Genomic DNA, 26932 nt, shown 5'->3' with positions numbered 1-26932 from the left:
TGTTCAAGCTGACAGTTTTATCCCAATGCACTTGATCACGGGCATCTACAGGGCCTGTGTCCCGGCTCCCTCCCTCCCATGAAGCTCTTAGGCAAGATGTTCAACCCCCCCCACATTCTGCGGGGGTTTGGGTTTCTGAGCAGAATGAAAATGTCTCCCTGCTCCCCATTTTTCCACTCCCAGATTCCCAGAGGTCTCCTAAGAAAGCTCAGTGAGAACTGGGCGGGGAACTGCAATCCTCTTGGGACTGACAGCCGCCTGGATCCGTGGGAGAGGAGGCATCTCAGTGGCAGCATCTCCCTGAGGCAGCACGGAGCTGGGTCAGTGTGTGTCACAGGGAACAGACCACCAATGCCATGGCTTTGGAAGGAGAACCCAAAAGAACCATACTGGGGGGGAAAAGGGTTTTGGCTGTCATGGGGGTGCCCCATCCAGCACACAGGCACCACAGCTTTGCACAGGGCGTGCAGGTGCTGCAGGGAGGAGGAAGGGAGGAGAGGAGAGGATGAGGTCTGGAAAATAAAGCAAGATAAAAGGAAACCAGAGAAAGGGTGGGGAGAACGATGGGAGTGGCCTGAGAGCAGAGTAACAGTGCCTTCAAGGTCAATACTCCTTGTGGGACAGGGGGCCTTTCCCTGGGTACCCCATGGGCTTTAGTGCGACAGAAGAACAAGGAAAGAGATGGTGCAATACAGTGCTTGCAAACAGAAATGTTTAAAGGCCTTTGCCTTCTGTGACAGTGACACACAGTGTGACAGCAGGAACAGTTACAACATCAGCCAGTTTCTGTTGGTGATTCTATTCCATTAGCTCTTAAAAAACCATGCAGACCAGTCCAACAGAGGAGAGTGAACGACAGATGGAGAGGAAAACTGATGAGCAGTGGGATCATGGACAAGAAAGAAGGAATGACAGTGGAGGGGCAGCAGCACTGGGGCAGGTTTGAGACCTCACAGTACTCACAAGCACATCCCTTCTCTCCAGACTGCTCTGGCTGCTGCTCTCTCTGACACTGCTTGCCTTCCCTTGCACCCTCTGCTCTCTCTGCACTGCAGGCAAAATCCCTCTTCCTGACCCACGCCCTGCCCTGTGCTTGGACGTAGATTTCAGTCTCAGCTTCATTAGTTCAAATGTCAAGTCCTACCTTGAGGCAGAGGCAGAGGAACATTCAAGTCCCTGCAGCAGCATCCCCTCAAACTCACCTGGACTCAAGGGGACCTCTTCAATGGAGCGCCTGGGGGACATGGAGCTCTCCCAGGCCTCCTGCCATAGCTCATGTCCTGTTGCACATGTAGGGATGCCCTTCACACCCTCCCCATCACAACACAGCCTTCCATTTCCAGCTTTCTCTTTCCCTCTTTCATTCCTTTTGCCTTTTTCTTGCTTTAGCCAGCACCTCCACATCCTCTTGCTTCTGTTAAAGTAAGTCCCTTTTCTCCAGAGGTTTCCTGGAGAGCAGTGCTTGCAGTGGGTGTTTGGCAGGAGGAAGGACTTTCAGCAGGTTCTTGGTGGGCTTGAAGGTGTCGGTTTGCCATCCAGGACATCTATAGCCTGGTTGTTTTGGGCTCAGCTTGGCAGACAGCAATGCTGTCCATGAGGGCCAAGTTTCAAGGTCAGCTGTCCATGGGGAACTTCACCCTGCTCAGGTGCTTCCAAAGCAATACTCCTTCAGGACTGAGCACCGATGCTCAGAGATGAGCCAACAAATGGCTAAAAAGGGAGGAGTTTGGAAAGCAAGCCCCAGAAACCTGCCTGGACTGTCCTGGGGAGGACAGATCAGCAGGTAGGCAAAAGGGATGTGGCCTTTTTAACTTCACAGCTAATGACCTCCCTTCCTGCCTCCCTCCGCAGAGCACAAAAACACAGAGGGCTGACTGAGAAAAGAGCAACATGGACTTGAACAAAGGCAAACTGCCAAACCCTCACCCTTGGAGCCCTGCTGGTCCACAGACAAGATTTGCTAGCATGGGTTTTGAGGTTAATGACACACATAGGCATGAAATGCCTTCTTCTGTGCTGGTTCAGGGAAGGAAACCCTGCTCACATCTCCTTGTGGGACCATCTGATTTGGGGCGCTGGCCCTCCTCCTCCAGCACAACTCAGCCAGTGCTGGCTGCTCCTTTCCACCCCATTTCTTCCTTTGCCATGGACTTGCAAATCCCATCATGGCTGCCTGTCTGGAGATACAAACACCCCTGCAAATGCTCCTTCTTAAGTCAAACACCCGCATGAAAGCTGCAGAAGATCAGCTGAGCTGTCAGGTGAAAACAGAACTCACCAGGTGACCTAGAGGTCTCAGAAATAAAAACAAGATCAGTATTTGTTGAGATTTGTAGGTTTGTGCCTGAAAACAACAGCTGGGACATGGCATATCTTTCCTTGACCAGTGCTCCCGGTGATGCCTGGGTTAGTGTGTCACTGCTCTCCCCTGTGCTCTCACGCCGTGCCCTTGTTCTCACTCCCTCATGGCTTCGGAGATGCAGAGGTTGAAATTCCTCTTCATGCACTCTTGGCACCAGTGGAAAAGCAGCTGCAGTCCTACCCATGCATTGCTCATACTTACAGCTTAAACATTGCCTTCTACTCAAAAGAACAAAGATAAAATGTTAGGAATTCACAGTTTTTATTCTCTTCCTTATGCCCACCCATCTTCCCCTGCCATCGATGTCAATGACTCAAAGTCCTCATCGTACGGTAGCCTTTGCCAGCATGCCACTCAAAGGGTTAACAAACCACGGCTTCTTGGACAGATAAGACATAAGCTCATTCACCAGTAGGAACACGTGGACAGTTGGGTTGCAGATCACCTTAGGGTTTCCTGTAGCGATTCTTTGGGGTTTCGCCACAGCCAGTGACGTCGCAGGAGAGGACATTGGGCTTCTTCCCCAGGCCGATGCTTCCCAAGAGATCGGGAAGCTCACGGGTGATGGCCTTCTCGATCTTCTCTAGGAAACACCCTCCCATGTAGGAACACTGCTGAGATAGCAGCTTAAAACTGGTGATGGGATTGATGCCAAAGAAGTCCTTGTAAGCCTCGCGGTTGGGGAGGTCAAATTTGCTGACATTGGTCTTTGCCAGAATGGATTTAAAGATAAAGAACCTGTCAGGATCTTCCACAATGTCCCTGAACACCAGTTCTCCATCACTAAAGAAGGTCATTTTGTCCTTGTAGGTCTGTAGATAGCGATCGACTAGCAGGGCGTGGATGCGCACCCGGATGGCGTGCTGGCGGATGAAGGCAATCTTGTTTTCCATCCTGTTCTCAATCACCTGGTTGAGATCTTCCAGGAGCGATATCTCTTCTTTGAGGAACAGGTCTCTGTGGGTTTCCGGATGGTAGTCATGGGGCCAGAAGGAGCTAACGTACACCCTGGGAGGCTCTGTGACATTGATGAGAGGAGCCAGGCTCCAGAACAAGGCGCCATAGACTCTCATCAGCTCCTGGGTAGCCAGGCTGTCAGCTTTGTTCAGGATGATTCGGATCTGAGACTCGCGGCCCTTCAGCTGACGAAACAGCATCTCCAGCTCCAAGCCCACGTCCAGCTTCGTGGGGTCAAATACAACAAAGATGAGATCGGCTCTGTCAATGAACCACTGGCACACGTCATTGAATGGGTAACCTTGAGGAGAGGAAACAGGGAAATCAAATGCAGGATGAGTCCCTTCATCAAAGGATTGATAAACCGTGAGCCTGCTGTGCCTCAATCCCCATTTGGGTTGCATGGGTTACAGCGGACTTCCCCTGTAGCCTAGAACCTCTTTCTCACACGCTAAAAACACTTCGGAGCTTCTTGGCATGAAAAGCCATCCATGGGTGTCTGAGCCTCAGACTGTTTGTCTCTCCCACCCTTATCTCCATACCTTCCTCCTCCCTGATGCTGACCACAGGTTCCTGATGTTCCTGTGAGCAGATACTGAATCACAGGATCAGAGAATCATTATGGTGGGAAAGTCCTCTAAGATCATTGAATCCAACCATTCCCCCAGCACTGCCATGTGTAGGGAGCGCCATGGCCACCAGTAAACCATATCCCCAAGTGCCACATCCACACATCTTTTAAATCCCCCCAGGGGATGGTGACTCCACCACTGTCCTGGGCAGCCTGTGCTGTGTCAGGACTCCATTGTGCTTCAGCCACCTCTGTCACCTCAGATCATCATAGCATCTTTTCTGGGGTCCCTTAGATGAGCCCAGTGAACCCCTACCTCTTTCTTGCTGCTTGCGGTTTTCAATGATGCCTGGTGTGTCCACGAAGGTGACTCGCTCCAGCAGTTTGTGGGGGACCTCAATGCCTATCAGCTTCTCCAAGAAGTTCTGCCCAAACTTCTCCAGGGGTGAGAAGGAGCGGGCGCTGTCAGCAGCCATCACGATGCCCTCGATGGTCTTCAGCTTGGGGCCGTGCATGATGACAGTGAACTCAGAGGTGGTGGGTTCTGCCCCTGTGCAGCAATGAGAGGAGCAGCAGAGGCATGAAATCCGTGCCAGGCTACAGACACAACAGGGCTGGCCTGAGACTGGGATTGTGCGCTTCTCAAGAGATGCAGAGGCAAGGCAAACAGCATGAAATTCCTGCCCTGACTTCTTGGGAAGATGTCAGTGGGGTTGTTTTCTGTGGGGACTGGTTTCTCTGGAAGTGACCTGACTGCACAAGGTGTCATGGAGAACCGTCTCTTGGGAGCCCTCATTACCACAGCACTGATCTGGCCATGGACATTTGCCCTTAGCTGTGAGATGACATCCATGGGAGCAGGGAGGAAGGAAGGGGTATGGCTTTTCTCCTGGAAGGGTGAATTAGCTGGCTGCACATAAGGAGGGATGGGGAGAAAGATGGGCTTTTAACATGACTGCTGCTCATGGGGTTGGGAGCTGTGAGCCCTGTGCTGCAGGATGCTGATGTTGTGGGAGAGATGCTCTCCTCCACCCTTGGAAGGGTGGACAGGCTGTGATGGGGAGCCTCTCCCTTCACATGGCACCACAGCCATGTGGCACGGAGTAGATCCCAACCTCCCGGCTGTAAGGAGGGATTGAAGACACACGGCTGGGAATTGCTGACTGCACGGTTGTGGCAATGCAGGTGTCGGCACCCCCTTGGCAAAGCAGTGAGTGTGGTACCTGTGTAGAGCTGGTAGGGAGTGTTGTCCAGCCCCAGGAGGTAGTTTATCATAGAGGATTTGCCGACGCTCCACGGTCCCAGGAATAGCACCATAGGCTTGGAAGTGATCTCCCCATCTGCGGAGAGGGGAAATAACAAGAGGAAGTGAAGGAACAATAGCCGTCGCCGCCGTGCGATTAACTCCCGGCTGTAACGAGCATCCCATCTGAGCGGCGCGGTGCTGCTGCCGGGGAAACAGCCGCCCTTCGGGGGCCACCAGCCATTCGCCAGCCAAGGCAGCGCCCCGCCGGCTGCGGGAGCGGGACGGCCCCGTGCTCTGCGGCAGAGCCCACCTCGCTGCCTGACCTTCTCCGAGGTTAAGCCCTTCTTAGACTACGGAGGACTGGAAGGTCTTTTGAGCCTTGTCTCGGTTTGTTTCTGGTTTAGCCGGGTGAGTCTGGGGCTGGCTGCGGGGTGGGGGTGTTGTTTGAAGGCAGCCGCCGCAAAGCACGGGACATGCCAAGGAGGAGGCCATGCCGCAGCCGGGCCGACGCCTCGTGCACAGGGAGCTGCCGTGGGTTCGGGAGCAGCGCTGCGGCGCAGGGCTTGGTAAGCGCGGTGTGAGCCTCGAGCCAGCTGTCTGCAAGCCTTTCCACCATGCCCTTGCAAGGACCTACCCCCGGGCCGTGCCTCCCGACCCTCCGGCCGAGCAGGAGGTCACTGCCCAGGTGTGCGCTGGGTGTGAGGCTCCAGCTGGATGTGGGGAGGTCAAACAGCCCCACTTTGGGCTTGGGGAAAGGCAAGAGGAGAGTGAGCTATAGTCCCCATCCTGCATTCTTCAAGTCACACAGTTTTCTCCATGAGGATGGTGACCTGTCCCCATGCCATGCCATCAGTCCAGGAGCACAGAGGTCCCTGGACACACACAGCCAGCACCCCCAGGAGCAATCCCTGCTCAAACAGGACTCATGCATCAGCCTGTGCCCACACTGCTTGACCACCCCAGCCCCCAGGACCCCAGGTAGGCAGCCGGTGGAGCCAGAGGAGCCCAGGGCCTATGCCAGCCCTCAAGGTGTGCCCGGGACACATGGGAGCCCGTGAGTCTGAAAGAGGACAAGAATAAAGCGGACAAGAATGGAAGTAAAACTGGGTGAGTTCCCACTGGTGAAAACCAACCCCATCCTATGCTCAGGGTGGGAGAGGGTGCATCCCGTTGTTGCTAGCAGGAGTTCAGCCAGGGGATGGATGACACCAGAGGAGCTGGGAGCTGCTATCTCAGCTGGAGCAGAGCCTTCCTCCATGGCCCAAGGCAAGGAGATGCCCTGGGCAAGCTGTGCTGCCCTCAGCACCTTCTCTTCATCCCCGTGCCTAAGGCAGAACTAATTTCCATGAGGTAGCTGAGAGCCCCTGGTGCTCCATGGCTGCCACCCATGCAGGAGCCAGCAGCATTCCAGCAGGCCAGGGATCCATCTCCAAGGTGGGGGAAAACACAAAGCCCCCATGGTGCTGAGCTCCTGCCCCGAGGGTGCTGGAGGGCACTGCATGGCAGCTTCACACTGAACCCATCTGGCCATGGGAGCGGGTGCTGGGGAGAACATTCCAGCCTCCTCCTGCTGTATCTGCCCATCACAGGCTCACCGTGTCCTCTCTGGGGAAGGGAATGGGCTGGGGACATCTCCCCATGAGGCACTGCTGCATCCATACAGCTCAGACCTCCTTCACAAAGCAGGGCAGCACCTCTGAAGCACGCAGAGCATGGCTCTTCCTGCACCCTGCTCCCTGCCTGGCAGCTGCAGGAATCCAGCCTTGTCTTCTCACATGGGACCAAAACAAGTGTTGAAACCTTGGACTCTCATTATTAATCATTCCTCTGCCGCTGCTGCTCTGCTCTCTTGCCAGCTTTAATTAGGTTATGGATGGTTGTTATTATTACTATTATCCCTGTGATGTTGTGCCAGAGGTTTGGGGTGGGTCCCTGTGCGCTCTTTCATAACACATCCCTGGCCAGGTGTGACTGTGTGAATGTGGGCATCTGTGAGCTCTGGCTCTGCTGCACATCCCCCTCTCTGCTCCGCGGAGCCAAGGTGGGCAGCGACGTGGGCAGCCTCCCTGCCTGGTCACCCACAGCCCCTCAAGCACGTCTCTGCCTGCCATGGGCTGTGTGGGCAGTGCCGGGCACTTGCAACTCTGCAGGAAGTGCAGGAGCTGCAAGGATGTGAGACCGGGTATGGATTCCCTGCTGCTTGCCCAGAGGATGGGAGAGAGGGAGCATCTCCCACCCGGGAGGGTGCTGGCCTGGCATCTGTCCCTGCTATGTCCCCGTGCCACGTCTGTCAGCAGCAATTCGGGTTAGCCTGATGGTCCGGAGAGCAGAAAAGAGCCGGGGCTCCCTGGCGGCCGGGCGGGGATGGCGGCAGCTCCATCACAGCGGCTCTCTCCAGCCACCCTGTGGCTGCTCGCTCTCAGCTCAAGTTCAGACGAGCCTCAAGCTCATCTCTCCACAGAGTCTGGGTCTGCTTGGGCTGCTCAGCTCTGGGCATAGGAGCAGTTCAGATGTCCAAGTAGTTTTCTTTCCTAGAGTAGTGGCTTTCTGTGAGGTTTTGCCATGTGGCAGTAGCAGACTGCCCTTGGCTGGAAGCACTACTGCTGCTCTGGGGTGGAGAAGAGACAGCTCTGGGGAGAACTTGGAACCCCTTCCAGTGACTAAAGGAGATCCAAGAGAGCTGCAGAGAGACTTGGATGAGGGTCTGGAGTGACAAGGCACAGGGAAATGGCCTCACACTGAGAAAGGGCAGGGTTAGATGGGATTTGGGAAGAAATTCTTCCCTGTGAGGATGGGGAGACCCTGGCTCAGGTTGTCCAGAGAAGCTGTGGCTGCCCCTGGATCCCTTGAAGTGTCCAAGGCCAGGTTGGATGGGGCTTGGAGCAACCTGGGTTAGTGGAAGGTGTCCCTGCCCATTGCACAGGGTGGAACTGGTTGGGCTTTAAGGTCCTTTCCAACCCAAATAATTCCATAATTTTATGATTAATCCTGGGCAGGGCCTTGTCTCCCCTTGTCTCCCCTTGTCTCCCCTTGTCTCCCCTTGTCTCCCCTTGTCCTCAAGCCCAGCAGATGTGCCTACTGTGGTTTCTCCCCCAAGTACAAGTCTGTCCTGAGGATGCTGAGCAAAGCAGAGGACCTAGCAAAACCTCCTTCCTCTCTTGGTTCCAGCTGAGCCACGGGCACCAAGGTCGTCTTTGTCCTCAAGCCACCCAGGAAGGCTGGAACACCTGGGGAGACTCCCAGCATCACCCGGACTTTTGTCCCACCCCTGTGCCACAAACACCACCGTCCATGTGCCCATGGCACGGATCCAGCAACCCTTGCTCCCAAAGCTTCCAAATCCGTGAGTATCCTCACAACACGTGTGCCCACAGACGGAGGGACCAGCCCACGTGGCTGCAGATGGCCTGTGCCTCCTCCGTGTGCCCCCCCGTGCCTGCACCCACCCCGGCAGCACGTGTGCGAGCGCCTGAACCCGAGATGAGATAAGACAGCTATCGGAATATGCTATAAATACCCACAGCCCTCTCCACTGCTGGCACGCTGGCACGGCAGGGAGCCACAGGCTCTCCAGGCACTGGCAGGGCTCTGCTGTGCCTGTGTCCAAAGGAGCCTGGTTTGGCAGGGTCTGGCAGCGTGGCCGTGGGGCAGGATAGGAGGAACAGAAGATGGGAATTCCCTGCAGGAACATTGTTCCCGTGGCTGAGCACCAGGCCCAGGGGAAGGGCTGGGTGTTGGCTGGCATTTTTTGGACTGTCTCCCATCTCCTGATCCTCCTGGGGGACCTGGCAGCACACCCTGAGCAGGATAGGCAGGGAGAGGAGCCAGCTCGAGCTTCTGAGGGGACTGAGGCTACTGGGCAGGGGCCAGCCCGTGTTACTGGGACAGCTGCTGTGGGATCAAGGGTGGACATTCAGGAAAGTTTCTGCACGTAGGAGAGTGAAGGGTGGGAAGAGATCCCCTCTATAGGACAAGATATCTTCTGGGTGCCTCCAGTTCATGCTGTAGGTGACAGATCAACTTAAAGGTCCAACACATACAGTCATGGAATTGTTTAGGTTGGAAAAGCCTTCTAAGATGACCAATTTTAAATGCTCCCGCAGCACTGCCAAGGCCACCACTAACTCACGTCCCCAGGTGCCATATCCACAGGACTTCTAAATCCCCCCAGGATTAGGGACCCCACCACTGCCTTGCGCAGACGTGCCAGGGCCTGACGGCCCTTTCTCTGAAGAAATTTTCCCAATATCCAATCCAAGCTTCCTCAGGTGAAACTTGAGGCCCTTTCTTCTTGTCCTGTCCATTGTTCCCTGGGAGCAGGGCCCAGCCCCTACCTGGCTCCACCCTCCTGTCAGGGAATTGAGATTGAGTAGGTCCCCCCTGAGCCTCCCTTTCTCCAGACTGAGCCCCCCATCTCCCTCTCTTAGGAGTACCAGAAACGCCTTTGAACCCTGGCCAGAGGAATATGCTGCCTCTCAGTCTTAAACCAAGAGAGAAAGGTGTCAGAGCCTGGGCGAGGTGAGGATTGGAGGGAAGGACGCTATCGGGACACACAGAGTCAGGCTGCGGGCTCTGGAAGGGCTGGGGACACTGTCCCGGTGGGGATGGCAGGTACCGGCCCTGCTCGGTGCCTGGGCAGCGCGGCTGCATTGGGCCAGCAGCCCGGGAAAGCCGGAGGGCAGCGCAGAGCAAAGGCAGAGCCGGCAGCATGCAGGGAGCAGGCGGCGATACCAACCTGTGGCCGAGGAGCCCAGGGTGCGTCCGGGGTAAGCTGTTAGCGAGGGACACGGGGAGAGAGAAAAGGAACCGTGAGTCCGAGGAGGGATGCGACAGCCCGGGTGTGGTCCAGGACAAGGAGGGAACCACATTCCCACCAGGAGACAAGGAGTTACAGCCTGGGAGTGACCTGCAGCTCCCAGGACAAGCACTGAACCCCTGTCTGCCCTGCAGGGCAGGGACGTGGCTCGGGGTGCTCTGCATCCCAACTCCTGCTCTGCGGGGTTGTTGCCTTCCCTGGCATCACCCACCGAGCACACGGAGCCCAACAAGCCAGGGTTAGACAGCCACCAACCCAGCAAGTGTCCTGACAACCCCAGTGATAGGGTCACCTGGACCCAGCCCCTGTGGCTGGTGATGGCACCTGAGAGGTCATTCTCTACACAGGGACACTTGCTAATTAGCATACATCAGTAACTAGGGTCACCAGCATGCGCCACAATCTGGTGTGACCTCACAGCAAGCTTTCCATGGCTGGACTGGGAGAATCCCTCACCCTCAGCTAGGGATAGTCCCTCCAAGCACAGAGTTGGACCCAGCCAGAGCATGTCTGCATCCACGTGGGATGGCAGAGCAGAGAGGCGGGAGGGTGGCAGGCAGGGAGAAGGAAATGGCATCTGCCAGGCTTAAGCAGAGGGTGTGTGGGAGATTTCTGAGATGCACCCTGACAAGTCAGAATTGATGGTGACAGCCACAGCTCCCACAGGACTCCATGGGAGTTTTCACATGTTGTGGGGACCAGAGGAACTCTTTGGATTACACTGCAGTGAACGGAGCTGATGGGAAGGGAGACAAAATGGAAGGCTGCCACGTAATGGAGGGGCCAGGGTGTTTGCCACGGCACCCCTCTATATTGGTTTACACCTCCAAAGGTCACACATATTCCATGACAGGCCTGCCCCAAAGCTCCCCCAGCTGTCCTGCTCCTCCCAGCCAGCTGAGCTGGCTGCTCTGTGCCCTCCAGCCTCCATCCACCATGGAGAGGGGGCTCAGGGGGGAGCTGAGAGCCCCTCTCAGCCTGCAGGGACAGCACTGATGGAGTGAACCCTCTCGGGACACAGGCACTGTGCAGGGGAAGTGTTGAGAAGGCTCCCTGAGCTCCACTGTGTCCTCACCTGCCCTCCAAGGTCAAGAGAGTTCCCTGGGCCAACCCTGTAACTAATGTGCAGGTTTCTCTGATTACACTGTTAATGAGGGACTGGGGAAAGTTGGATCCGTGGGTATGAAAGGCAAACTGCTGAGCTGTAGGTTTCCAGATAGGGTTGTGCATGCCAGGGTATGGCTGGGCTGTCAGAGATCATTCAAGAAGTTTGGTGTCAATACAAATTTTTTGCAGGGAAGCATGGCCAGAGTGTCTCACAGCTGAAACAAGGACTAGAAGCAGTGCAGCATGCCTGTGCCCTTCCCTGGGGGCCAGGAGGGGACTGTGGGTCACCAGCTCCAGAGTCACAGCACCGTGAGGGTGCCCTGTAGGACACAGCGGGGTGTGCTGGGACCTGACCTGGGGACTGTCAGCCTGAGGGGTGGCTGCTCCTCACAATGAGGTGGAACAGACCATGGAGTGTTAAGCTGAGGCCAGGAGGAACACCAGGACCTGCTGTCCAAGGTGAGTCCTGCTCAGGAGCTGGGTTTGAGAGAGTCTGGGAAAACACTAGGGTTAATGGTTGTTTCCTCAGGAGCTGAGAAAACCAGCAGGAGCCCGGGGAACACTTAAACACTTGTTTCTTTCCAAAAAGGGAGCAGAGAGGCAGGGAGGTGGATGCTTGGGCATGAGATGGATTAAGAGTAGGGTAGGGTAGGATGTCCTGAGGGCTGGAAACTGCAGCTGGGGGCTGCATCATCTGGCTGTGAACACCAAAGTGGGGGTTAGAGCCCACCAGCTGCCCCTGTAACACCAAATATCCTCCTAGACTGTGTCCAGGTTGAGTTGACAGAAAACATCACAGACCAGAGAAGCTCGGAGAGAAGTTGGGGTGTTGCCAGGGGACAGGCCAGCAGCCATGGGGTGACAATCAGGACATGTTGTGAACCTCAATTACCCTCCCACAGGGTAACTTCCCTGTGCTCCCCACTGGCTCTACACTGGAGATGGCCTGGCTGGGTAGGGAGATGTCCAAGCCTGCTTAGAGAATGTCTGGCCCAGACTTAGGAGTTGCAGGCAGGATGCCTGGAAAGCAGTTCTGCTCTACAGGGATGTGCCCCAGCTGAGTGTGGAGCCTCTGTGCTGGTGGAGCAAGGCCAGCTGTAAAAGAAAGATCTGTGAGGAGGGTGTATTCCAGTCCTGCCTCAACAGGAGGGAGGGCATGGCTCCAGGAGTGTGGGCCTGGAGACCTGGGGAGGCAGGCAGAGCTGCAGGACAAGGAGGACAACTTCAGGAGCTTGGCAGGAGGGTGACATGGGCATGAAGTCCTGGGACACTGGCAGCAGGGACTCCCGCAGCCCCTGGATACTCAGGAGACATCTGGCCCTGGTTCCTGTGCTTGAATAGATACTCAGAGGAGAATTACTGCAGTGAACAAGGAAGTCAGACTTGGGTTTGAGCCATCTGTGCTTGGAAAATGAGGCTGCTTGTGTTTCTTGGGTCACAAGAACTTCCTGTATCTTGTGAGCATCTTGGGACAGGGCTGCACTTTCCTCTTCTGGAGGGACACATGTGTGACCTGGCTCAGCCCACACCATGCAGGGGCCACGGGGACCTGCTCACCCCATCCAGTGTGTGTGAGATTGCCAAGGGCTGGGATCTCCAACTCTCAGGATGAGTGAAGGCTGTGGAGCTTGAGAAACACCCTGCCCACATGGCTGTGTCCTGTACCCAGCAGGAAGGATGCCAGCTCCAGCCACCCCCAGGAAGCTCATCCCCAGCCTTGAGAGGTCCTGAGCTTCCTTGCCAAGCCTGTTTCATTGGGCCGTGATCTCTGCTTGGCAGGGGTACAGGGCATTGATGCTGAGCAGGTGGGAGACCCAAGGCAGGCAGGGCTCAGTGCTCAGCCCACACAGATGGCCCTGACAGCAGATGGGCTGAGGCAGAGGCAGGAATTCCTGCTGCTGGGTTCACTAGGGCATGGCCTCTAAGCCCAGCGTGGACTGGGAAGCCGCAAAGGAAGACACACTATCCATGATCTGCTCTCTCTGCTGTTATCTGCATCCCAAGGACCTGGTGGTGCTGGAGACCCCAGTGCCCGTGGCATTACCTGTGATCTCGTGCTGCCTCAGCTCGTTGTATCTATAGGAGTGTTCCAGGGGCTTGATGGAGGAGTGGTAGATCTTCCTCAGCCGCTGCAATACTCCTGGGGGGAAAAGCATGTGGGCAGGTGAGAGGCAAACCCCACCAGGCTGGGTGACACCCTCCTGGGGCCATTCCCTGCAGGTCCTGAGGGTGGCCCAGCCATGGATCAAGGGACTTGGCTTACAGCTGAAATCTTGGCCGAACTGATCCCAGTCACACATTTTGCCCAGAGGAGTTGTGCCTGCCCCTGAATCCCTGGAAGTGTCCAAGGCCATATTGGTCAGGGCATGGAGCAACCTGTTCTATGGAAGGTGTCCTGCTCAAGGCAGACCATCATGAGATGGTCTTCACCGTCTCTCCCAACTCAAGCTGTTCTAGGATTTTGATGCCTCTCCCCTGCTAATGTTTCCCACTGGGCACTGTCCCCATCTGCTCCTAGCAGCTGATGGGAGGAGCATCCTTCCTAAGTGCTGTTCAGCACTTAACACCCACGATCCCAAAAAGCCCTCCACTATGGTGCCAGGGCCCCCTGGCATGGCCCCTGAGCTGCTTGTTAGAAAAAAAGGAGGCGCTTTTTCCACAGTATCTCTTATCACTGCCTTTCCATCCCAAACTGCCAGCGGGGCCAGAAGAAGCAAACCTTAGAGTAGCAAAACACAATATATAATTGGAATAAAAATCCCAACCCTTTGTTACAAGTTGCTCCAGGTTTCTTTGAGCAGGGATGTGCCTGATTCACTGTCTGCATCTTCCAGCCTCTATCTCTCCTAATTCTTATATGCCCTCGGGGATGTCCTTAAAATACCTAAAATATGTTAACCCAGAAGCAGCAAAAGGGCTGTTATTGAAGATCTGGCATTACTAGACCTGCAAGAAGTAACGTTAAAATCAAAACACAAGAGAAGGAAAATCCAGTCCATGATCTTAGTGCAGGGCATGCATGGCCTCCTCACCTGAGACATCATCGGCAGGTTTTTCCTCATTGAGCTTGAGGGTGTTCTCCAAGTGGGAGCGGTCGCGCTTGGTCGGCTCACTGGCATCTTCAACTTCTTCTGGAGGAGAAAACAAGGAGACCTGTTACTGCTGGAGGGGGGAACCCACACAGGAGCTCACACAAGCGACTGCCAGGGAGAGGGCATGGGGAGCACACATACCCCGAGCCTGCGGGCACACCATGCCCACAGCAGCCGCTGTCACCCTTGGCATGCCACGTGCTTTCCCTTTAGCACAGGCTCCTGGAGGCTGCCAGGGCTGTGGCTGCTGGGAGAAGCGTCATGGGCAACTGCTTGGCTCCGAGGAGGGGCTGGCTGCTCGTGGGGAATGCAAAGGATGTGCCTGGAAGGGGCTCCCGGGGTTGGGATGTAGCACAAGCACACACGGCAGCTGCTGCCCAGCGGGGCCCTGGTGCTTCCCCCGGCAGCTGCAGCTCCACGGGGCTCGGCCTCGGGTGCAGGCTGTGTGCTGCTGCCTCTCTGTCTGCCCACTCCCCTAGAAAGCTGCACGGTGAGCTGGAGACGTGGGCTCCGAGGCTGGGGCTGCCTCCGGCTCTTGGGGGACAGGCCAGCCGGGCCCATCCTGGCTGTGCCACCTTTGCCAGTGGGGCTGTTCCCTCCCAGTTCACCCACCTCTGTCTCCATGTTGCCCTGGAGCCCTCTGCACAGCGCCCTGGCCCTCATGGCTCTGTACCGGGCATGGGGAGCATGAGGCAGCTGCCTCCACTGGGGAAGGCACCCCACTGTCCCCAAAACAGGGAGACAGAGGTGTCCTTGCCATGGAGGTGCTGGCACACCAGGAGCTTCCAAGAGCTTTTTGATATGGGGAGCTGGGTTGGACTTCAGCAGGGGTTTGGGGACAGGTCTGGGGACACAAGGATCAAGCAGGGCACCACTAAGCCCTGAGACTGTGTTGAGCATCTACTGAGTGTTGGGCTGAGGAAGACCTTTTGACTTGCCAAGTGAAGACACAGAGACCAAACTGGGTTTGCCTTCTGCGTAAAATGGGAGGCTTTTTGAACTGGGACGTTACAGATGAAAACAACAAAAATACTAATCTGGGTCCAAAGGTCACTGCCCAACCTGTGGGCCAAAGTCTACAAATATTTCTAGGAAATCGTGGTGGGGGGTGTCCCTTTCCCCTAGTTAGCCTTTCACTGATTGAGCAGGTCTGGTGCCTCAGCAGCTCATTGGCCTGGATTAGTTCTTCACACCTTTCCTACGAGCCAAGAAGTGGTGGAGAGGAGCCCCACAATCCTAGGAGCCCCACCATCCTAGGAGCATCCTGCCCCTGCACAAGCTGAGGGCCCGGAGGACTCTGTGGGTGGTGGATAAAGAGTCTTTAAGATATCTGCGAGTGCTGAAAGGGGCCTGGAGGTTAAACATTTTATCCATGTCCACATCCCTGAGGAGAAATCATGGACTTGGAGTGGAGAGAGGGGAACATCAGTCAGTTTTGGCACCACTGCGATGAGTGCCCGCGTGATGGGCATCCTGCTGCGGCCTCGCTGCCCACGGCCGAGCGCTGTTAGGGGCGGGCAGGGAAGCAGAAGCGTTAAGAGAGGGCCATGCACTAGGTCAGGTTTAATGTGCCAAGCTCAGCTCCGCCGGGTTGATGGGAGGTCACTCTTGCTGCTACAGCACACCCACAAGAAAAGACTCCAACCTATCTGGCTGTGCCGGGCCTCGGCGGCAGCTGGGGTAGTGCTGGGGCCCTCTGTTCCTGCCAGTGGGGTCTTGTCTGCAGGGGGGTCTGCTGCTGCTGGAGGGTCTTCCTGTGCTGTTGGTGGGTCTTCTGTTACTGGTGGGTCATCTTTTGCTGGTGGATCTTCCACCACTGGTGGGTTTTTCACTGCTATTGGCAGGTCTTCTGCTGGTGGTGGGTCTTCCACTGTTGCTGGTGGGTCTTCTGCTGCATCCCCACAGGGTGGGTGATGGCAACTGGCAGGGCCATCCCTGGCCTCTCCTGTGCCAGCAGCTGCTGGTTTGCTGTGGCTCTTTTTGTTGGAAGTGCTGGCTGCTTCCTTGTCATTCTCTTCAGCTTCATTCTCTGGCCTGTCACCATCTTCGTCAGATTCTTTCTCCTCCTTAGACTCTCCCTCTTCAGACTCTTCCTTGTTTCCATCTACCTCAGACTCCTCGTGTTCACCTTCCTCAGACTCTCCTTGCTCGTCATCTTCCTCTAAGCTCTGCTCATCCCTTTCCTCCTCTCCCTCAGGAGCAGATGCTGCTCTTGGCTCCTCTGTTTGCTCTTCCCCTGGCTGCCCTTCCTCCTCAGAGCCTCCTTTCTCTGTGCCAGGCTCCTCATCCTCCTGGGCATGGATGTCATCTTGTGTGCCAGGCCCATGCTTCCCTCCATGATGAGCTGCCATGAAATCCTCCCCTGAGCTCTGTTCTTCCTGGCCCTGGTCCTTGCTGCTCTCCTCTGTCTGGCTGTCCCCTGGCCCCAGGCCCCTCCTCAGGCCACCCGCCGGCTCTTTCTCCCCCTCTCCACGTCCCTCCTTGGTGACGCCGGGCAAGGAGGCATTGGCAGTGCCACTGTCTTGCTCCTCCTCAGGGCTGCCATCGGCCGCCTTCTTCTCCAGCCGGGGCTCCGTGCCTGGTGGGGGGCTCTCGGCAGCACCGTCCCCATGGCCCGTGCTGGGGGCGCGTGGCTCTAAACGATGAGAACAGCTCAGTCAGTCCCACCCGTGCTGGCCCGCGGCCACCGGGACACCTGCCAGGGCCCTGAGGGACGAGTTGTGGCTGGAACCAAGAGGTTTAAACTCTTCCCTAAGCCTGCTCTGACTCCAGCTTAATTTTCTGTCCCTGTCGCAAGGAGTTGGGTGCAAAGATGTGTTTGTGGGGGGGGAGAAGCGGAGCTGGCAGGGGCTCTATGGCTCCACCAGCCCTGGCTGCTGCCCACCCCAAAGCACTGCAGGAAGGTGGCAAAGCTGCCCTAAAGATGGGGAAAGGAGTAAAAATGGCAAATTTTGAGGGGCTGTGGACACTTGGCAGGTTAAAAGAGTCCTTCCCCAGCCCTGACTCAAGAGAGCATCACACCAGCCAAGGTGGGCGGTGAAATGAGGGAGAGGAGGAGGAAGGGGCTTCCTGGTATGAGGGGCTGCCCAGCATGAGGTCCTGCCTTCAGGCAGGGCCTAACCCTGGCCACGGGGCTCGGGAGCTATTTATTATGAGTGTCCCTTCACTAGGAAAGCATGTGCTACGCCGTGCTGCTGCTGGGGACACAATGAGTGTGTTCTGTGGCCCAGGAGAATCCATCCGTATTTTCCATAGGCTCCAACTGCAATTTAACATCAGTCAGTGGATGCCAAAAATAAAAGATCACGGCTATACTGTCTCTGTTACAAACAGTTGCTGCTAGTCTAAATAATCTCCCCAAACGTCTCATGCCAGGGGAGCATTTCAGAGGAAAATAATTCCTTTGTACTCCAGCTGGCAAGCAGAAGCCAAGCAGGAAAAAAGGCCACCTCCACCAGGCTGCAGGAGGAGAGCGGGCACGGCCAGCCCTTTGCTCTGGCTCCTGCACCGTGTCCGTGCAGGAGCCACAGGACTGTGTCCAGCAGGACCTCGGCAAAGCTGGAGCTCACTGGGCTTGGACACAGGGCCTGTGGTGACTGAGCACAGGAGGAGTTGGGCTGGGGTCAGTGTGGGGCCAGCCCCAGACTCCTCAGCCCAGTTTGCCCTGGGGATGCCAGCGGGTGGTTTTAGCTCCCTGGCGCCGGGGCTGGTGGGGCTGTGGGCTGGGATCAAGTCGCATTGGGAGGCTCGTGCCATGCCAGCAGCGGGCACTGGGAAGGACAGGCTGCCCCCCAGCCTGCCCTCGTTGCCAGTGGCTCTTGGTTCCCTGGCACAGCAGAGCTGCAGCCGCTGCCACCGCCGCCACAGTCGCTCACCCTGCCCAAAGCGGATGCACAGGTCACCCTTGCTCTGCCCTCGCTGACCTCCCTGTCCTCTGCTGGCACACAGCTCACAGGTGCCTCCAGCCACCCAGTTCAGCTCCCAGAAGGAGGGAGATAGCTGTAGGCAACTCCCACGCCCCTCCCTTCCACCCTGGTCCTTCAGGTCACCTTCCTGCAAGACCCCTGGGATCCTGCAGGAGCCTCTTGAATGGAAATATCTGTATTTGACCTGCAAAGCTCTAAGTGGCTGGGGCCAGCATGGCCCTGCCTGACCCTGGTGGCCTGGGAACCAGTTTGAGTCATTAGAGGATCCCCTCAGCTGATGCGAACAGGGATATTCTCAGTTTGGCCCCAAAACAGAGGGTGACCTGGAGAGCTGGGAGAGGAGTGACGGTCAAAGCAGAGGAGGAGGGCAGGACCAGGCAGAGGAGACCATGAGAGTCCTCAGGGCTTTGTCTGGGGTCTGTGTGCCCCCTCTGACCCAGAGGGGCCATCACCCACCATGGCCAGGTACAACAGCAACGCCAGTGCCCACCACAAGCCATCCCTCGAGGAAAAAGGGAAATATCCCCCAGGCGCTCAGATGGGGATGTCCCTGCCGGCGTGCTGGTCACGGGCTGTATTTCCTGTGACCTTCAAGGTCTGACATAAAGTCCCTGTCCCCTCTCCACCTCCTTCTCCCTGTTTCCCCTACATGGTCGCCCGATCCACGGTGAATTGTGCTGACCTGCACATGGCGGGCCGATGAGTGCAAAATGGGCCGAAGGTTACGGGCTTAACACCCTCCAGAGGCTAAAAATACGGCACGGCAACTGTACGGGGCATCGGGAGGAGCAGCCCCGATGAAGCCCCCGCCCCCGCGGCCGCTGGCCCCAGCCCCTCGCCCCGCTGCCAGCCAAGGGTGACGTCCGCACCTGGGGGCCCCCGTGGGCCCCGGGAGGGGACAGCCACGGTGTAAAGTGACACCGGGGCTCCCCGTGTTCACACCTTGCATTGTGCCAAGCAGATGGGTGGCATCAGAAAGGAGACCTCGCCCTTTTCCCCTCGGGGACTTGACCTCCTTGCGAGTCCCTTGCTTGCATTGCCCCTGCCCGCTCCTTTCTCATGCTGGGACTTTATGAGCTACCAGGGGACACTTTTTCAGGTGGTGACAGCGGGGATAGAGACCCCACGGCACGGTTCTGAGTGCCACAAGATACCGTGGCTGGTTTGCACCCAGAACAGCCCGTGCGGGAAGGAGGGGCCTGGCTGAACATCACGGTGTCCCCTCCATCCCTGCACGGGGACGTACAGAACAGCAACGACCTGACGGCAAAACGGGTCCTCCAGGAGGACGGTGAGAAGGGACAGATGGGCACAGGTGGCTCTGGAGGAACACTCTCCCCCTCCAGCAGAAATCGGAGCCCTGAGCGTGGGGCCGGCGATGGCAGGGCTGCGGGGATGGCTTTTCACACGCCCCCTTCCCCTGCCCAGATCCCAATCCCTGCTTCCCTGGGGGTATTATCCACTGGCTCCTGCAAGTCCTGGTGCTCCCCGTGTCCTCCCAGGGGGGTCTTGGCGGGACCTTGTATCCCAAATATCCAACCCTGCCTTAATTCTGGCAAAGCTCTTTAAAACCTCACAGAAACTGACTGGACACAAAGAAGCTGTCAGGGAGTTCCTGGGATTTTCCAGCTGGACCTGCTGTAGACCCTGCCTTTCCTGTGAGACCCCTTTTCCTGGCGATGTCCATTCCCTCTAGGCTCTGTGGGGCTCCCATGGCCCTCGCTCAGGGCCACCCCCCAGCTCGTGGCCCTGCCAGCCCAGGACCCAGAGCAGGGCGAGCCCGGCTCCAGCTCCAGTTTGGGGTCAGCTGGGCCAAGACCTTCAGAGGGAAGTGTCCCACGAGGGCTCAAGCAGCCCAGAGGACACAAGCACAAGGATGGGGCTGAGGATGGGGCTGGCTCTCCAGACCTTTGTGCACCCCAGGATGCCCAGACACATCATCGCGTCCCAGAAGGTTCATGATCCCAAAACTCCAGCATAAAGCAAATCTATTCCTGGTTCTCAATGCAGAGGGAGGTCTAGGAAACAGTTTTGTCAAATTAACTTGACCTCATTTGTACAGAAAATTTTAAGTTTAGTTAAAAAAAATTATGAAGTGATTCAATTTCTGTAAATGATTGGATAGAACCATATGATATTTTTATTGATATGTGGTAAAGAAACCTCACCAGGATCTACCAAAGGGTTTAAAACTAGGCTTGGAGCTTTCTAAATAGAGATTAAAATAGGGAATCACTGCTGCAAGGTGTTTCCTTCGCTGTCTCCCCACTCTTAAGGTCTGTAAGGAACCCTGAACCCTGACTTGCAGAATGCACTATGAGGAAGGTGGGAGATTCAGCACCCACTGCTTCCAAGCTGAGGAGATCTGGGTCCATCAGACGGCCAGGAAACATCAGGTATTTTGGCACAGGCAGATGTCACACTCTACATCGAGGAACATCCACCTGCGGTGTCCCTTGCAGCTTGGGGACATGCTGAGGGCCCCAAGGGACATGCTGTGGCATGGCTGGGGCTGGAAGAGCTCCTTCTTCCAGAGGAAAGGTGTCCAGGAAGTCTCACTGTTCCTGTCCCCTGGCCTCCAGCCATGGGAGGCTTCACCAACCTACCCCAGGGACGTTCCCTGAGGGACATCCTCTGTCCATTCAAGGCCAGACTTCCTGGCTCCCCATCCCTCCTTGAGTCATCCCAAGCATTCCTGGTCACCCAGTCACCCCTTGGACTTGCCAGCCTGGATTCTAATGCCTGATGTCCCACAAGATCCTCAAATCCATGGGAAGGTGGGGGCAGACCCTGCCTGGCCATGCTGAGCCAGGGGACCCAGCCCTGGGGTGGCAGCACATGGACAGGGCCACACAGCTCCGAGCCCTTTCCCACAGTGTACCCCGGGCTGTGTGACCCCAAGGGTCGAGCCATGTGCCCGGCTGGCATCAGGACCACGCTGCCACTGCCAACACCCCGTCCTGGCTCGGGGTGCCTGTCCAGAGCCTCCCCTGCCCCTCCTGCAGCCCCCACCAGCACAGGAGCTCACAGCTCCCTCCAGCAGTCGCTTACAAGGGAAATGTCCCCGTGAGCTGGAAATAGCTCCCTGGAGTCCTGCACAGCCCCGGGGCCACTGCTATTCCTGCAGAGCTCAGGGAACAGGCAATTCCAGAAGAAATCTGGTCACCCTGACCTAGTGGCCGGGCTGGGATTTCACCAGCTCGGTGAGTGGGACACAGTGGGAACGTGGCAAGAGTGTTGTCCTTGGGCATGGCACAGCCCTCCCAGCCTGGTGCCAGCCCACAGAGACCTGCTGGTACCTCTGTGCCACCAGGGCCATGCACAAGCAAGGTCTCCTGGCGTTCCTGCCAAGCTGGATGCCACCTACACACCGGGACAAGGATGGCTGATGGAGAGGGCAGAGCCCTCACAGCTGAGCCAACCTGCCTTGGCATCTGCTTTGCTTTGCTTCGCCAACACCTTTGGAGTAAGATGGGGCACCCACAGGGACCAGGGTCTCCTTGGGATGAGGCACCAGGGGTGTGACCAGGGATGTAGGTGGCACAAGCACCCAATGCACCCGAGGCACCCCAAGTCCCTTTCTCACACACATCCAATGGCAGTGCTGCCCATGGCTGCACTGGTGTTGGAGGGTGGAACAAGTCCAGTGAGGTGTCACTGGGACACAGAGGTCCCCACCTCTGGGGACATTGGTTACTGTGGGGGCCATTGGCCTGGGATGGTCAGGGTGAGGTGTCCCCATGGCTGCTGTGCCCAGGACCCTGAGCCCACACAAGGTGTCACAGTCCCACTCCCAAGATGTTCTGACCTGGGAGGTGGAGCCCACCCTAAAGTGACACATTCCAAAGTGATGGAGAACACCCCAAGATGCCACGAGAACGTGGTGATGGAGCTCATCCTGAAGTGACACCTTCCAGGATGAGGTAGATGAGGACTCCCAGAAGCTGAGGCTGGCACAGACCCCTCTGCTGTCACCAGGAGGGGTCTGTGCCAGACCTGCAGTGCCTTGCAGGAGGACACCACTATGCCAGGGCTTTCCACAAGTCCTCTCTCAGCTCAGAGGTGGTGATGGCACAGCCTGGAATTGCCCTCCCACTCAAACCCATGGTGGCTGCAGAGCCAAAGGATCCCCAGGGCAAAGCTGCTGAGCAGTGTCTGGGCACTGCCCTGCCAGCATCCCTGTAGCCCATTGCTGGTGGCCACAGGGGTCACCCAGCCTAGGAGGGATGACTGGGCTCTGCCTGAGATGTGAGTGTGTTCCCCTGGGCAGGAGCAGATGGAGTATTGGGCGAGTGCTCTCACCATGAGCCACTGCCCAGCCCCACGGTGGGTGCTGGTCCCTGCCAGGCTCTCGGCAACCCCGGGGAGCTTTGCCAGCCCCAGCCACGTGTGCAATGAGCTGCCTCAGCGGGGGCTGTAAGAGCACAGGCACAGGGCAATTCCCACCCCCAGCTTCTGGGAATGGTGGCAGGGTCCTGGCAGCACCAGGTGCCACTAAACCCAAAGGACCACGCATTGCCATGACTTTCCAATGAAGCCCCTGGTTCTCCACTGGACTTTCACCCCTTCTCTTCCCATGGGCACCTGCAGCCCCATGTCCCCATGGGATCCCCACAGTCCCACAGGCACCAACAGGGATTGAATGGGACAAGTTGTCCCAAAAATGGAAAAACACTGCTTCCAAGCCATTTCCTGCACCCCAAAGGAGCCAGGTCTGAGAGTTCAGCTTGGCACCAAAGGAAAAGCAAAACTCTCACTGGTCTCTGAGGAGCAGAGGACAGGAGACATGCTACTGCTTAGAGCTTTTTTGGAAACCTACAGTACTGGGGTGAAATATGTGACTAAACAGGTGAGCACTTGGGGGACCCCTCAGAGCTGGTTCTGGGGCTGCCAGACCCCCATGTGCTTCCTGGCCCCAAAGCCTCCTCTGGGATGGGGGATCCTGGTGCTGTGCCATGCCAGCCTCAGCCAAACCAAGGCATGGGCTGGTGATCATCCACCATGGAGACAAGCTTCTGATGTCCCACAAGGCCACCAGCCCCGCTTGGAGCGGCAGCAGCCACCAGCCATGCCCGCAGAACACCTTTCCAACCCCCCTCCACAGACTGCACCCGCAGCTCCATGGAGGGCACCCCACCTCTGTCGGGGTGTGTCGCCTGCCCCCAAACCCATTCACTCCCGAGAATGGCCCAAGATGCCCTTAAAAGGCCAAAACTCGGCGGGGCCGGGGGTGCCGGGCGCTGGCAGGCGGCAGCTGCGGGTGCCCGCGCGGGGCCGCGGCGGCGCGGGGCGGGGGGGGCGGCGGCCGGGGGGGCTGCCGGGGCACAGTGTCCCCTTACACGGCTGTTTCCATACTTAGCCGCCCCCCTCCCGGCTGCGCGGCCGCCGGAGCCCGGCCAGGCAGAGAACCAGCCCAAATTAACTCAAGGGCAAGCAAGGGTACCAGCGATGCCGCCCCGCCGCGCCGCCCCGGGGACACCCGGCCGGGCAGCGGGCTGCGAAGTGGGGATGGCACAGCCCGGGGAAGGGGATCCGGGGTCTTCAGAGATCCCCAGCACCCTGGCACCCCCCCTCACAGTCCAAAATCAAGCCACCACGGCAGCCACAGGTGACACTGCCGCAAGGCATGTCAGCGGCAGCACGGCCCCTGTGCCCAGCGTGACTCTGTAAGAGGGACCCCAATCTGCACCTCCCGCCATCCCCTCCTGTCCACAGCTCTCCAACACCTTTCTCTGCACATTTTGGGGTAGCTCTGCAGCCCTGGAAAAGGTGCTGGGGAGTCCAGACCACTGAACCCCTGCCACCCTGTCCTGCTCCAGGGCTCACTGGGTGCCCCGGAGCTTCTCTGCACTCTCAGTCCCACAGGCACCCACAATTCTATCTGCAACCCTACAGGACCCCCACAGACACCCACAGACCGACAGGTACCTGCAGCCTACAGGCACCCACAGTCTCAGATGTCCTCACAGCCCCACAGGCACCCCCTCTAGGTACCCACAGCCCCATAGGCACCTACTGACTGCCCCACGGACATCCATGGCCCCATGGGCACCTGCAGCCCTACAGGGATCCCACAGTCCCTTGGGGTTCCCACAGCCCTGTAGGAGCCCAGCCCCACAGGCGCCTGCAGCCCTGTAGAGACACCCAGATCTGTGGGGACCCCCAGCCCCATGGAGACCTGCCAGCCCTGTGGGGTTGCCACAGTCTCAAGGGCACCCACAGCCCCGTGGGGACCCCATAAGCCTGGGCACCCCCAACCTCAGAGGCACCCACAGTCCCACAGAGTCCCCACAGCCCCAAGGGCACCCCCAGCTCCACGGGGACCCCATAGCCCTGCCAGCAGCCCCAGCCCTCGGGCACCCCCAGCCCCCGGGAGCCCCAGCCCGGCGTGCGGCCGTACCTGCGGTGCCGAGGAGCAGGAGCGAGGCCACGCAGCAGCAGAGCAGGTTGAGGCCCTTCATGGTGGCTGCCAGGAGCTCCCTGCCGCTCGCTGCCTCTATTTATACGGCGGCGGCGCGGGGCAGGGCAGGCAGCGCGGGCAGGGCAGGCAGCGCAGGCAGCTGCCCGCACAGATGCTGCCGCCGCCGCTCTTCCGCTCCCGGGGGCCCTGGGCATGGGGACAGAGATGGGACACAGCTGGGAATGGCTCGTGTCAGGGATGCGAGGGCACGGGGCACCTCCGGGCAGGGGGGCCCTGGGCTGGCACTGCTCGCGCGGGGTCACAGCCCCATCCCGGCGAGAGAAGAAATGGGCGCCTCTCTCCCTTTATTCGAATAAATTCCTGCAGGGCTCCTCTGGGCACTGTCCCCTCCAGAATCCTGCTCACATGGTGTAGCGGGGCTCCTTGGGCTGCCCCAGCTTCGGCAGCTCCTTTTGGGCTGGAGCAGGGGTTTGTGGACAGGGAGAGCTGAGCATCACCGCACTGCAGTGTCCTCATCCGTCCCCAAAGGTGGCTGTCCCCAAGCATCACGTCCTGGGCTAATTTGATGTCCCCTCCAGCCACCACAGGTCACCAGCTCCAGGCAATGCCATACACCCCAAAGGAAACAGGCCATGTTCGGGCCACCCTGATGGTGTCCCCACTGTCACTGCACTGGCAGTGTGGCAAAGGGCACAATGTCACCAGCACCTGGCACCCTTGCTCGTACAGAACAGCCTCCCAGCGCTGTCCCCAAAGCCTGGCCACGGCAGAGTGACCCTTGGGCTCCATCAGTGCAGGAGCCATTGCTGGGGGGCTGTGACCCAGCTTTTTTCTCAGGGAAGGTGGCAAACAGTTCTCCAAGAGTAGGAGCAGGGGGAGCCCCTGAACCCGAGATGGGGGGTGGAAGGGGGCAATGATGTGGAGCAGGGGGTGGGGGAGAGGGGGTGATGGCTCAGAGCAGGCAGGAGCCACCCCTTGGCCGGACACCACAGATGCCATGGAGTGGAGGGGCAGTGGGAGGGACCCACAGCCATGGGAGGATGCTGAGACATGGGTGCTCCATGGGAAAAGAGAGGTGCCTCCCCCCAAAAAAACATGGAGAGAGATGTGTGACCCCGAGTCAGCTCCATGGAGAGATGGATACCCCCATCCCTGGGGACAGGGGACACAAAATCTGACCCCAGTTCCCCTCAGCTGTGTGGCCTCATTAAAACGAGCTCAGATGTCCCCCACCTCAATCTCAGCACTGAGCCGAGCCCCAGTGTGCCCATCACATGTGGGCAGCACTGGCAGGGCTGAGCCTTTAAACACAGCCTGGCTGCTGAGCAGGAACCACACCAGGGCCAGGGCCAGGGCCAGCATCCTCTGCCTTTGCCTCCTGCCGTGATTCCCAGTGCAGGCAGCACTCCCTGCCCTCCCCATGAGCCCCAAAGGGACCAGTGTCCATCACGATGGGATCCATCCCCGTCCCCACAAACATTAACGCTGGGACGGAACTTCTAAAAAACCAAGTACAAACTTTATTTTGTTTCTTTACAAAGGCACGAGCCTCTTTTTTTTTTCAACTTTCTTAACAAAATAGAATAGCTTCTCAATCAACACAAAGACCTGAAAATTGTAAAAAAAATACAAAAAACAAACAAAAAAAAAACCAAAAAAAAAAACCAAAACAAAACAAAAAAAAAAACAAAACAAAACAAAAAAAAACAAACAAACAAAAAAAAAAAACCACAAAAGGGGAAAGGAACCGAGAAACAGCTGCAGCTGGGGGGAACCTACTGAATACCACCGAGGCTCTACACACAACTGGCCTAAAATCCTACAGCCGGGTGGGGGGCAGTGGGGCGAGGGGGGGACGCACAAAACAGGGACCCCCCACCCACCACAACAGACCCAAGCGACACAATCACAAAATAGAAAAGCTCTTTGGAGCTGACAGACCCCACAAACCAGGTTAAGTGCTTAAAGGAGGGATGGGAACAGGGTGGGGGGACAGGAATGGGCACAGGGACAGGGATGGGGTGTAAAATTCAGCCCCCAACCTGCCATCCCTGTGCCAAGGAGGTGGGTGTTGGAAATGCCAGGGAGGGATGGCATATGCCAGCCCTCCTACCGTGCTCCAATGGCATCATCCCAGGATTATTTTACTCTCGAGGGGGTTTTCCCTGCCCCACGTGGGGTGCAGGAGCCATGGTGGTACCCTGAAGCCAGGGATCCCTGTCCTGCCCTTGCTGCCATGTCACTTGGCATCTCCCCCCTGCTTAAAAACAAATATTTAATTAAAAGAAAAAAAAAACACAAGAGAAGGAAAAAACCAAATTAAGATCCCAACCAAAGGCCCTGTCCCAAGGGAACACCATCAGGAACAGTGGGACTGCTGCCAGCTTGGCAGGATTCCTGTGGGTTGGCAGGTGGGGGGTGATAAACCAGAGTG

The 26932-nt window shown here is 57.5% G+C and overlaps 1 protein-coding gene across 7 annotated transcripts; it reads right to left on the bottom strand.

Annotated features, from left to right (window-relative positions):
• SRL (sarcalumenin) lies at positions 1 to 24538 on the bottom strand. 7 transcript variants are annotated; one of them, XM_053957905.1, is made up of 7 exons: positions 24478 to 24538; positions 14092 to 14190; positions 13104 to 13199; positions 9872 to 9907; positions 5114 to 5230; positions 4207 to 4440; positions 1 to 3620 (listed from the first exon to the last, which is right to left on the bottom strand). In XM_053957905.1, exons 1-7 carry the CDS (start codon positions 24536 to 24538, stop codon positions 2809 to 2811), a joined length of 1455 nt encoding a protein of 484 aa, XP_053813880.1. In that variant the 3' UTR covers positions 1 to 2808. The 7 variants fall into 7 exon arrangements, with proteins under 7 accessions (XP_053813880.1, XP_053813881.1, XP_053813878.1 ...); XM_053957906.1 differs by lacking the exon at positions 9872 to 9907; XM_053957903.1 differs by lacking the exons at positions 14092 to 14190; positions 24478 to 24538 and having other exon boundaries at positions 13104 to 13827.
• Positions 24539 to 26932: the final 2394 nt, after the last annotated feature.

The sequence above is a fragment of the Vidua chalybeata genome, chromosome 16, assembly GCF_026979565.1.
Source record: "Vidua chalybeata isolate OUT-0048 chromosome 16, bVidCha1 merged haplotype, whole genome shotgun sequence".
Lineage (NCBI taxonomy): Eukaryota > Metazoa > Chordata > Aves > Passeriformes > Viduidae > Vidua > Vidua chalybeata.
Note: the sequence above shows the minus strand (reverse complement) of the source record. Positions and strands in the feature narration are given on the sequence as shown.